At 33.6% G+C, this 13,469-nt stretch overlaps 1 protein-coding gene across 1 annotated transcript in view; it reads left to right on the top strand.

Annotated features, from left to right (window-relative positions):
- Positions 1-12,596, top strand: part of BACE2 (beta-secretase 2) — an 83,639-nt gene extending 71,043 nt beyond the window's left edge. The window contains exon 9 of the mRNA XM_051984768.1: positions 10,243-12,596. Within this exon, the coding sequence (XP_051840728.1) occupies positions 10,243-10,493 (251 nt within the window). The 3' untranslated portion in view covers positions 10,494-12,596. The remainder of the gene's footprint in view (positions 1-10,242) is intronic.
- Positions 12,597-13,469: the final 873 nt, after the last annotated feature.

Genomic DNA, 13,469 nt, shown 5'->3' with positions numbered 1-13,469 from the left:
TAATATTTCTTTAAAAATCATAATTTGTGAGGACTGATTATTTAAGCTGTTAAAATTGCAGATGTTTCTGTTGATTCCCTAGACTTCTCTAAGCACACTATATCATCTGAAAAAAAGTGATACTTTTACTTCTTCTTTCTCTATGCTTCTTTTTCTGTTATGATTTCTCAAATTCTTTTTCTGTTATGATTTCTGTATCTAGCATTTCTAACACTATATAAAAAATAGCTGAAAAACTGCATCTCTTTGTGTAAGGATCAATTGAATCAATCAGTTCCCTGCTCTTCCTAAAATAACTTGAAAAAGATGTTACAGCCAGATATTTTAACCAGGTGAGAACATTTACATTGATTCATTCAATTAAATTCTTTAGCTTAGGCATGAAAAATCCTAAATCACTTTAGATGTAATGGCTTGATTGTATAAGATACCTGTCTGGATTAGTTGAGGATACTTGATTATGTCCTGTGTGGGAAAACTTGCATTCAATAGGCTATCTGGCATATTAATGATGGACACCATTCAAACCAAATTGCTAACAAAGAATCCCTTGAAGTAAGGGGAGAAGGATCCTGGCTTCAGTTTCAATCTCCATTCCTACCATTGCTTTAACCTACTATGACTTTGTTAATTTTAGAGGGGATTCAGAGTTTTCATCATTGTCCAAGAAGTGTTCACAAAATGTGAGTGTCTAGTTGTAACATTGGAAGCTAACTATAAACTAAGCAAACTAAGGAAAGAAAATCCTGAAAGTATATAAGAAGCTACACAATGCCTAAGGGAAAATTCATGAATATCCCTTAAAAGAAAGAAAATTACTTCCAAAAACTAAAGATATAATATAATCTTTTTGCCACATGTGCTTTCTAAGACTGAGTGTACTTTTCTCTTAACTTTGTATTACTTTTGGGAAACTATGCCACATACTTTTTTGGGGGGGAGAGAGGAATGTTTTATAACAATAACTTTCTATAAATAAATATCCCCTTCTAAAGACCAAATTTAATATGTAGATAATATATAATTGATATATAGTGTGCTGATATAAACTTGGAATATTATATTATAAGCCCTTTTGCCCTTTAATGTAGAATCTACTAAATATTATATTATCCTGACTGTGGCTTCCTTGTGCTTGCAATATTTACTCCTTGATCTCAGAGTTCCAGAATATGGCTATAATATTCTGGAAGTTTTCATCTTGGGATCTCTTTTAAGAGATGATTAGTGGGAAGTTTTTAATTTCTATTTTACCTCTGATTTTAAAGTATCAGGATAGTTTTCGTTGATAATTTCTTGAGATGGTATATAGGCTCTTTTTTTAATCACTCCAATATTTTTTAGGTTTTCTTTCCTGTATCTATTTTCCAAATCAGTTGCTTTTCCAATGAGATATTTGTTTTCTATTTTTTCATTCTTTTGGTTTTGTTTTATTATTTCTTGATTTCTCATAAAGTCATTAGCTTCCATTTGCTCAATTCTAATTTTTAAGGCAATTTTTTTTTCAAATGAGTTTCTATACCTCCTTTCTGATTTAGTCAGTCTTGCTTTTTTAAGGCATTTTTCTCATTATTGATTTTTTTTGTATTTTCTTTTACATCACTTTCATTTCTCTTCCCAATTTTCCTTCTATCTCTTTTACTTGATTTTCAAAAATCCCTTTTGAGCTCTTCCATGGCCTAAGACCAATTCTTATTTTTCTTCGAGGGTTTGGATGTAGGACCTTTGATTTTTGTCATCTTTTGAGTGTGTGTATTTTGATCTTCCTTGTCCCCATTATAACTTTATGGTCAGAATCTTTTTCTCTTGTTTTCCCAGCCTCTTTCTTGGTTTTTAACTCTTTGTTAAAGTAGGACTTTTTTCCAAGATGGAGGGTGCAATTTCCCAAGTTTCAGGAGTTTTGTTTTCAAATATCCTTCTAGGGACCTATAAGTTTTCAGTTCTCCCAAAGTATTATGATCGAAGGAAAAGTGTATTTGAGGGACCACAAGTACACTTTTATATCCTAGAACTGTGGAAAAGGGTCTCTGCTTTACTGTGTCTAAATTTTAGTGTGCTAAAGCAACAGAGTACTTCCTCAGTGCTACTAAAGAGAGCTCCTTCTGACCAACTTTTAGCAACTTTGCTAAAAATTATTTCATTTATTTATATTTATTTATATATACATATGTAATATTTAATTATAAATTTCAAGTAATTTCTTGATTGATTCTCTAAATACATCATTATATCATCTGCAGAGTGATAGTTTTGCTTTCTCCTTGCCTGTCCTAATTCCTTCAATTTCCTTTTCTTCTATTATTGATAATGCTAACATTTTTATAACAATATTGAATATTTGGCATGATAATAAGCATCCTTATTCTCCCCTGATTATATTTGAAATGCTTCTAACTTATCTCCATTACAGATAATGGTTTTTTATGGTTTTAAATAGATACTGCTTACTATTTTAAGGAAAGCTCCATTGATTATTTTGCTTTCTCGTGTTTTTTATAGGAATAGGTGCTGTATTTTGTCAAAATCTTTTCCTATATGATTGAGATAGTCATATAATTTCTGTTAGTTTTGTTATTAATGTTGTCAATGATGCTGATAGCTTTCTAGATATTGAAAGGCCCAGAATTCCTGGTGAAGCCTACCCTCCTCAAGATCATAACATAAAATCCTGATGATATAAAATGCTATAATCTCTTTAATAATGTCTTATTTAAAATGTTTGTATCAATATTTCTTACCAAAATTGGTCTATAATTTTTTTTTCTCTGGTTTGGCACTTTTGGCTTAGATTTTAGCATTATATTTGTGTCAAAAAAAAATTGATAGTACTCCACTTATTTTTCCAAACACTTTATATAGGATTAGAATTCATTATCCTTTAAATATTTGGTAGAATACACTTGTAAATCCATCTGGCCGTAGAGCTTTTCTCTTAAGAAGTTCATTGATGGCTTATTCAATTTCTTTTTCTAAAATAGTTAAATATTTTATTTCCTCTTCTGTTAATCTGAGCAATTTCTATATAGATTTTTAAATATTCAACCATTTTACTTAGATTGTCATTTATTGGCATACAGTTAGGCTAAGTGATTCCTAATTATTGTTTTAATTTCCTTTTCATTGGTGGTGATTTCATCTTTTTTTTTTCATTTTTAATGCTGATTATTTGGTTTTCTTCTTTCTTTTTAATGAAATTAATCAAAAATTATCTATTTAATTAGAGTTTTCATAAAACCAACAATTATTTTTATTTGTTACTTTATTAGTTTTCTTGCTTTCAGTTTTATTAATCTCTCCTTTGATTTTTCAGGTGTTTAATGTGTTAGTTGGTGTTTAATTGGGGATTTTAAATTTGGTTATTTTCTAAATTTTTTAGTTGCATTTCCAATTCATTGATTGGCTCTTTCTTTTTTTATTGATGTAAGCATTTAGAGATATACAATTTCCCCCAAGTACTGATTTTATTATATCTTACAAATTTTGATATTATCTCATTTTTGTCCTTGTTTTTCATGAAGTTATTGTTTCTATAAGTTGTTTGACCCACTAATTCTTTCCAATTAACATTTAATTTATCTTTCCATGATACTTATTACATGTAGTTTTATTGCATTATGATCTGAAAAGGATTCATTTAGTATTTCTTTAGCCTTTTTGCATTTGATTGCAGAGGTTTTATGCACTAATACATGATTACTTTTTGTGCAAATGTCATGTTCTGCTGAGAAAAAACTATATTCCTTTCTGTCTATATTCAGTTCTCTCCAGAAGTCTGTCATAACTGACTTTTCTAAAATTCTATTCACCTCCTTAACTTTTTACTTGCTTATTTTGAGGTTAGATTTATCTAGTTCTGAAAGGGGGAGGTTGAAATCCCCTGCTAGTATAGTTTCACTGTCAATTTCTTCCTCCTTTCCACTTCTTACAGTGCTTTTTACAATGCTCATCTATTTCCTTTCTTTTCCTCAACTATAGTAAGTCTTTTTTTGCCTCTTTACGTGATGTAATTTACCCCATTCTATCTCCCTTTTCCTCTTCCTTCAGTTCAATTCTTTTTTTTTTCACTCCTAGTTTCTTTTTTATATCACATTAAAGTCAAATTATAATTATATCTTCTAAGTATACCCCAGAAAAAATACAGTTCTTAAGAGTTACACATATCATTTTCCCATATAAGGATGTATACATTTTAACCTTTAAAAAACATGTTGGTTTTTTTCCCCTTTCCTTTTTACCTTCTTATGATTCCCATGAATTCTGTATTTGAAGATCAAATTTTCTATTTAGCTCTGATCTTTTAATCAAAAATAATTGAAAATCCCCTATTTCATTGAATGTCCTTTTTTCCCTGAAAGATAATATTTAGTTTTGCTGGGTAGTTAATTCTTAGTTGCACTCCAAACTCCTTTACCCTCCAGAATGTCCCATTCCAAGCCTTTCAGTCCTTTAAAATAGAAGCTGCTAAGTTCTGAGTAATCCTGATTATGGCTTTTCAATATATGAAGTGTTTTTTTCTGCTTGTTTGTAGTATTTTTCTCCTTGATCTAATAATTCTGGAATTTAGCTACAATATTCCTTGGAGTTTTCATTTTAGGGTCTCTTTCATGGGGTGGTAGGTGGATTCTTTCAATGGCTATTATATCCTCTGGTTCTAAGATACCAGGTTAGTTTTCCTTGTTGATTTCTTGAAAGATGTCCAGGTTCTTTTTTTCATTGTGATTTTCTAGTAGTCCAATAATTCTTAGATTGTCTGTCCTGGATCTATTTTTCACGTCTATTATTTTTCCAATGAAGTATTTTACTTTTTTTTTCTTTTTGGGGAGATGGGGGAAGGTTAAGTGAGAATTATTTTTTTCTGTTAACTTTTTTACCTCCTTTTGTGTTGTGAGCTTTTTCTTCTCAAAACGCAGCCAGGTGATAAAAGTTCAGATCTTTTATTATCTCCAATATAGCCCGGTTAGCTTAGAGGCATATCTCTCTGTTTGGTTCCAAGAGCTCTCTCCGAATGTCTCCAAATCCAAAGGTCTGGTCCTTCAGCCTCTGCCTCTGCTTTCTTCAGCCTCCAGCCAGCTCCATTCTTCATGTCATTCCATGAAATCTCGACTTGTAGCTTCTTCCTCTGAAGAACTTCTTCGACTGGCCCATTGGCCTATTTATGCTCCTTCCAGAGAGAGGGATTATGGGTTTTCTCCCATAGTGCTCTCTGGCCCAAAGAGCTTCAAGGGAGGTATGAACTCATTGAACTCCAATGAGTAAAGGTGTGAACACAAGCCTTGTATTAATTAGTTCTACTTAGTACCTTGTTTCAGGTTCTGCCCAAAACATCTTCTTGTAAGATTAGATCAACTCTAATTAGTTAGCAGTTAGTAAGGATTCCAACATCTCCCCCTTTCTTTTGTTTTAAAACATAGGGGGTTTCTGAGGGGGTACACATAAATCCATCAATATGGGCCAGAACTTTGTAACAGATATACATGGTATACATAAATCCATCAATATGGGAGGCATTATACATAATTTACCTAAGCACATAGCAATATAACACAGGCTAGTAGTAGTGTAACAAATAACATGAATCAACCTGAAGATTTGCACATGTCCATAAGTCCTAGAAATAGTCTATAAGCAATCCATTGTCCATTAATTCATGTGCCAGGAATCTAATAATTCTTGTAAGCTCTGAAGTACTACAAAAGGTCTCATCAACAATTTTTCATCTCAGGGAACCCAATGATTTCTGAAGATTTTAAGAGTCCTTTTGACAGTCTCATTGTCAGCCATCTGATTCTTTCTTCATCTGTGGAAATATAAGCAGATCCTCTTCCCCAAGCAGTTAACCTATCTCTTCTATTTACCAAATTTGGGATTTCTCCTCATCATCTGGTAATTACATTGGAGCTGCTTGCACTGGATATTGTCTTGTTGTCTTAAAAGGCCTGTATTCTTCCCAACTGTAATCCTGATTGCTTTTCTGTTGGTTGATGACATCAGAGTCCTGAATTTCTAAAGGCTCTCATGCCCCACCTGTCCTTTGATTGATACTTTGGAGCTGGGCCTTGCCTCTCCTTCCTCTGGGTCAATATACATTCAGAGGCCCAGTGAAAGCCTCGGTTACATTTTGGACATGGGGTTTTGGGTTTTCTCTCACCCCGTCTTCTCATTCTATCTCCATTTCTACAATGAGCTCTCAAATGTCCAACTTTTCCACATTGAAAACATCGACGAGTTTCTCTAGAATTCCTCTGCCAAGAAGGACCTTGTCTTTCCATGTTCATCATAGTCTGGGCATAATAAGTATTTGTGCCCACTGTGGCACAGCGTCTTATGATCTCCTCTAAAGAAGCATCTTTGTCTAGCCCCCAAATAATTCTTTTGCAAACCTCATTGGCATTTTCCTTAGCCAAATGTCTAGTCATTATTTCTGTGGCAGCATTATCTCCAATGGTTCTTATTACAGCTGTTTGCAAACGTCCCACAAAATCTGCAAAAGGTTCATTGGGACCTTGCTCTATTTTTGTGAAAGCATTATTTCCATCTTTCTGTCCAGGGAGAGAATTCCAAGCTTTTATTGCAGCCTTAGAAATTTGCTCATACACTGTTATGGGATAATAAATTTGTTCTGAATTCTCTGCATACTGACCTTCACCAGCTAGTTGGTCATTATGCTCCTTCCAGAGAGAGGGATTATGGGTTTTCTCCCATAGTGCTCTCTGGCCCAAAGAGCTTCAAGGGAGGTATGAACTCATTGAACTCCAATGAGTAAAGGTGTGAACACAAGCCTTGTATTAATTAGTTCTACTTAGTACCTTGTTTCAGGTTCTGCCCAAAACATCTTCTTGTAAGATTAGATCAACTCTAATTAGTTAGCAGTTAGTAAGGATTCCAACACTTTTGCATTTGATCAATTGTACTTTTAAAGGAGTTATTTTATTCATTGGATTTTTTTTTTTTTCTGTTTCACCATTTTTATTTTTCAAGGAGTTGTTTTCTTTTTCCATTTTGCCATATCTGTTTGTTAACAAGTGGCTTTCTTCAGTATATTTATGACAAAGTAGCCAGTGCTACTGTATTTTAGCTAAGAGCCTCCCACTAGATTCCCCACAGGAATTCCTTCTCCTCCCTGGCTTCTCTGGGTTGCATCTGACCTGGGCCACATCCCTGCTCCCTGCCCAATTGAGACAGACATTTCCGGAAGTACTTCCAAGATATCTTCTGCTGGAAATTTATTACACTCCAAATATTTCTGGGTTTTGTCATTCCAAAATCCATTCACAGGCTATCTAGTGTTGATTCTGAAGGAAGCCAGGAAGAGCTCAAAGTCCTGTCTACTCTCCACCATCTTGGCTCCAACCCCAGTTATTTAACTTCTTTAGAAATTTAGCATTTGATGTATATATGTTTAGTATTAATATTATTTCACTGTCTATGCTACATTTTACAAAGATGTAATTTCCTTCCTTGTCTCTTTTAATTAGATCTAATTAAAATCTAATCTTTTTTTTTTAATTTTGGTTTCTCTGAAATCATAATTACTACCCCTATTTTTTTTTTAACTGCAGCTGAAATATAATAGATTCTGTTCTAGTCTTTTACCTTTACTCTGTGTGTGTCTTTTTATTTTGTAGGATTCTGGGTTTTGAGTAACTCTACCAATTGCTTCCTTTTTATAGAAGAGTCCATCCCATTTATATTCAGCTATGATTACTATGTATTTCCCTCATCCTATTTTTCTCCTTTTTATGCTGTTCTTTGTCCTTTCATTCTGTCCCTACTCACCAGAGTTTTGCTTTTGTCTATCACCTCTCTCTATCAGCCCTCCTTTTTTCCTCTTTTCCCATCCTTCTTCCATGTAGGGTAAAATAAATTTCTATGCTCATACTGAGAATGTATGTTATTATCTCTCTAACTTCTTCCCCTCTACTGTAATAGGTCTTTCATACCTCTTCTTGTTTGATATAAATAATCCCCTTCTTTTCCCCCCTTTCCTCTTCTTACAGTACAATAATTTTTATCATCCTTTAATTTTTTATATCATCACATCAAAATAAATTTATACTATTACCCTCTATTTATTTTCCTTCTAAGTGCCCTGATACAGATAAAGTTCTTAAGAGTTACAGGTTTCTTCCCATGTAAGGATGTAAACAATTTAACCTTATTGAGTAACACTTTTTCTTACTTGTTTTTATGCCTCTCTTGAGTCTTGTATTTAAAGATCAAATTTTCTATTCAGCTCTGGTCTTTTCATCCGTTAAGTCTCATAGTTCCATGTTCCTTTGAATGTTCATGTTTTCTTCTAAAAGATTATGCTCAATTTTGCTAGATAGTTGATTATTGGTTGTAATCCAAGCTTCTTTGCCTTCTAAAATATCATGTTCCAATCTTTTTGATGTTAATGCTAAATCCTGTACAATCCTGACCATGGCTCCTTGATATTAAAATTGTGTTTTTCCTCCTGACTGCTTGCCATATTTTATCCTTATCTGATAATTCTGAAATTTGGCTACAATATCTTTGGTTTTTATTTTGGGATCTCTCTTGGGAGGTAATCAGTGAGTTCTTTCAGTGATCATTTCACTCTCTGGTTTTAGGATATTAGGACAATTTTCCATAATAACTTCTTGAAAAATACTATTCAGGCTCTTTTTTTATCAAGGCTTTCAGATAATCCAACACTTCGTAAATTATTTCTCCTGAGTTTATTTCCCATGTCAGTCATTTTTCCATTGTGATATTGGACATTTTCTTCTACTTTTTTCATTTTTTTGATTTTGTTTGACTCTTGATGTCTCATAGAGTCATTAGTTTCCACTTACTCAATTCTAATTTTTTAAGGAATTATTTTTTTCAGTTATCTTTTGTACTTCCTTTTCTATTTGGCTAATTCTACTTTTTAAGGAGTTTTTTTTTCAGTTTGTGTACTTTATTTTGTTAACTGGTTGACTCTTTTTTTTTACTGATTTTCTTGAATAACACCTTTCTTTTCCCAATTTTTCTTATCTCTCTTATTTGATTTTTTAATCTTTTTTGAGCCTTTCCAAGTGGACTTTTTGAGCTTGAGACCCATTCATATTCCCCTTTGAGGCTTCACATGTAGACATTTTGACATTGTTGTCCTCTTCTGATTTTGATTTTGACTTTACCTATTGCCATAGTAACTTAAGGGTTTGTTTTTATTTTTTATTTTTTTTACTTTCTAGGCTATTTTATAATTTTTAAAGTTCAACTCTGTTCCTGGGTGCAAGCACACTGTCCCAAGTTTCTTGCCCTGGGAATTGGTGGCCTGGCCACTGATTTTCTGCTCCAGGCCTGGTGACTTGTCCACTATGCTAAACTGGATAGCCTAGTCACACCTCTTGTGCTAGGTGTCCCAAGGCTGGCATTATGCCTGATGCACTGGGACTGGAAGTATCACAGCTCATTTGTGCTGCTGGGCCAGAACCAGATGTTAATCTGTGTTGTGGCTTTCCACTGGCCCTCCCAGCCACTTGCCTGAATTGGGCTGCTCTACCCTTTTACCTAAGCAAGACAGATCTTTATTGTAGTACTTTTAAATTATCTTGGATTGCAAAATTGTTTCACCTCTGGTGTGTGTGTGTGTGTGTGTGTATGTGTGTTCTGTCATCCCAGAATTAATTTAGAAGCTTGATTTAACAGTTTTAAGGAAAGGAACTCAGACAACTTTTTGGCTTTTTTCCACCATCTTGCTCCCTTCCCTTCCCATGGTATTGCTATTGAGCAAGACCTAGTTCCTCAACTGTAAGTTCTGGATTTTTTTTTAACCAAAACAATAGTCATACCTGTTGGGGAATCTAAAATTAAGATTACTTGCTTCCAGTGTGACCTCATTACATCTTCATTCTAAGAAACAAGAAGATTGCTTTTATGAATATCTTTGAAGTCTATTAAACTTCAAAGTTTAATAGCCTATTAAACTTACCCACTGATATCAGGATAAAAGAATATTTAGAAATAGGTTATTTCACTTAAGTTCTACTTAATCTGTTCACAATTATAGGTAAATAACAATTTAACCAAAAGGTCAAGGAAAGAATGAACTTAAGAATGGATAATCCCTAACCTGATTAATTACTCAATAAGTAATAGTGTTAGCTATTGACTTGAAAGGTCCTTATCCTGTCTATACTGTTATTATGATAAGAAACATCCCATTGTTTTTTATCCTAAAAATACAGACTTTTACAACGCTATAAACTTTTTTTTATTCTTTTTTCTTTCTAGAAGTTGATGGTGTTCCAGTGTCTGAGATTTCAGGACCTTTCTCAACAGATGACATAGCAAGCAGCTGCACCTCTTCTTCAACTTCAAATGAACCCCTTTTGTGGATTGTTTCATATGCACTTATGACTTTGTGTGGACTTATCTTCCTTGCATTAATCATATTGTTATTTGCATTCTGTTCTCTGAATAGCTCCCGAGATCGTAATTTAGTAAATGATGAATCACATCTAGTCCAATATCGCTGGAAATGACTATCCTGATCCAGAGCCAAGGGATTTGAGGGTCTACCACCAACAGTTTAAGTGAAAAACGCAACAAGGACTTCAAGCCAGGGTTTTCTCCTATATATGTTATAGAATCAAATCATTTTTCTTGCTGTATATCATTCAGATTCCCATGTTCCAAATTCCTATGTCTTATGCCTTAATTGTAAATCTTCCAGTTCTCAAAGGGGGAAAAGCTGTCCTAAACCAAAATATTATAATTGAGTTTCAGGCTTTATGCTGCCATGAAAATAGCAGTTCTGAACTATTAATTATTCCTACCATAATAACTCTAAACCAGTCATCATTAAAGACATTTATATTCACTCACATAAATAACCCTCTTTATTTTATCTGCTTTAGTTGAGTTATTTCCCCCTTCATAAGCCATCAGAACCATAGTAAACAAACCTATTTAGATTTCACCTTAATGAGTGAATTAAATTTCGCACTTTTCAATGGATAGCAGATATTTATGACTAGATTTCAGTGGACTTCTTCCAGCCTTCAAAACCGTGGAAGCATTTCTTCCTCAGATACACAGCTTATATTTGAGGCTTATTCCTTATTATTTCAGAGGTATTATATTAGTTTAGCTTAAAATACAAAAACCCACTCATTTTCAGGATATTCAGTTTCTAGGCAATAGGAATTAGATCAAAATTCCTTTTTTATTTTTTATATGTGACACTGCTCTGAAGTAAGTAGGAATTAGGAAAATTTGTGATTGCTATTTATTCAGTCCTTAGATATGGAGCTGATGGCATTATGAAATGATTCAATTGTTATTTGAATCAATGCTTTTTAACATTTCCCCTTGCTTTTCTCATCATGTTATTTTATGTCTAGTTATTATTATTAGCTGAGAGACTGTGTAATCACTTGATCCCATGCAAAATTCCATGTTGATATTAATTTCTTCTGGCTAGTGATTCTTTTGCAACTATGATTCCCATCAGCATACTTTCAATATGCCAAGCAATTTCTTATTGACTTGAATGTTATTTTTTCATTTTATGTGTGTTTTCACTTATGTAACACATTCATATGTGTGTCTGAAAGTCATTTCTGGCCTCCTCATACTGATATAGATGAGCAACTTTTACAACTTTTAGCTAGGTTTAACTTAAAAGGCCTGACTTGCTCAGGATGTCAATCAGCTATTTTCGACCAAAGGCAAGACTTGATCTTTAAGACTAAAGCAAGCTCTCTGTTCTCTAGAAGACCCTGCACACTTCACATACACATGATAGTATATGTGACCACACAGTAGAGTTATCTTTACCCAGAAGTTACACTAAAAGTACACAATCATTAACTCTAACCTCTAGAAGCAAATAAACAACAACTATTTTTAAAGCACCTAACGTGCTGGGCATTTCCCTAGATAAATAGAAATTCAAGAGCAAAAATGAAACAATCTTGCTCACAAATAGTTCAGTGAACACTGGAAAGAGTAAGTTTATGCTAACTTTAATGTAGTCTGGCCACCCAATCTTTAAGCTACCTCGTTATTTTTCCCATAATGTAATGTTTGTTTGTTTTTTCTTTTTGGAAAGACTGCTGCAAAGTAGAGATCTGACTTTGAAGTCAGAAAGACACTAATTCTGGGCCTAAGGCACATCCCTTAAACCTCTTAATGGCCCCAATTATTTTTCTGAGATTATATACATTGAAGAAGAGTTGCCAATCACCACTGTTAAAAGGAATTTTCCTCACAAATAGTCCCTAACTAATTAAATACCACCCTAGATCAAAAAATAAAAAGGAAAAAGAATTTTAATTATTTGGAGATGAGATTGAGAATATGGAAGTTGAAAATGCCCATAGAGAAGCCTTTGAGAGAAGAATTTTAAGAACTATTGTGCAACCCAATGACCCATCACTTTAATCATAATCCATGACCAGAAATAATATTTGAGGAAGCCAGTGCCTTTTTGTCATAAATGATAATACTTACCACTTTTAGCTTTTATTACTCAATTTTTGAGCTTTTTAAATAGGATATTAGACTCAAAATTTAGAAAGTGTCCTTTCTTCTTTCGTATTGAAAGATATATGCCTTTGAAATTAAAAAAAGCCATGACCTAATTAGCTTTATTGTGTGTTTCTTTATCAAGATTTATTTTATTTTGTTGCTGTTATTTAATTTTATTAAAGCAAAATAAGTGTTTTAGCACCTTAATATACACAAAGTAATATGCCTGAAGTTTCAATGGAATTTCACTAGCATCATGTTACATAAAAAATTTGTTGTTTACTTTTCATTTAGAAAGTCATGATATTTCCATAGAAATATCCAAACTAAAGTGTAATGGGGGCTTGGGATCATTCCTAGATCACCTAATGTGGAGGTACCTTGCTTTTGGAAGAAGACATCTTGTGTTCCCCTACTTTATAGAGAGAAATAGCACATTTCTATTAGCTTTTAGCCAGAACAGTTTTCATCTTTAAAAATTACTAGATTGGAACACTCACTATCTTTGCAAAATGCTCTCTGCAGATTATAGAGAGTGCTAGGAAAAGTGAAAATCATGCACAGTGAGAGTGCCATAAACTGATGAACTGATGTCAGGGAAAAGATTTCCTTCTCCTGCTCTCTCTTTTGGTCCCATGATCCTGAGAAAGAGATTTTTTAGGTATAGAAAGCAATCTCCAGGAACCTGAGAGCATAAAACGCGGTAACCTTGGATTCAGAATTCCAAGCAAAACATTAAAAGCAGCCAGTAGAGTGGGGAAGCTTGGAGTAGCCATTGTGCTTGGGACTTAAGTCCAAAGAGGGTTTTGGACTTGGATCTTGGGACTGTGCTGTATAAAAATTGAACTAAACTGGGAACCTAATGCCCTCCCCCAGTTGTCACCAGAATATGAGAGGGATGTGTGTCTCAGGTACTGGGGAGTCTCTATATACATATTATGCTTCTGATGTGAAACTTTCTTTGTAAAAGCAAAAACTGTTAAGTG

The sequence above is a fragment of the Antechinus flavipes genome, chromosome 3 (genome assembly GCF_016432865.1).
Source record: "Antechinus flavipes isolate AdamAnt ecotype Samford, QLD, Australia chromosome 3, AdamAnt_v2, whole genome shotgun sequence".
NCBI lineage: Eukaryota > Metazoa > Chordata > Mammalia > Dasyuromorphia > Dasyuridae > Antechinus > Antechinus flavipes.
Note: the sequence above shows the minus strand (reverse complement) of the source record. Positions and strands in the feature narration are given on the sequence as shown.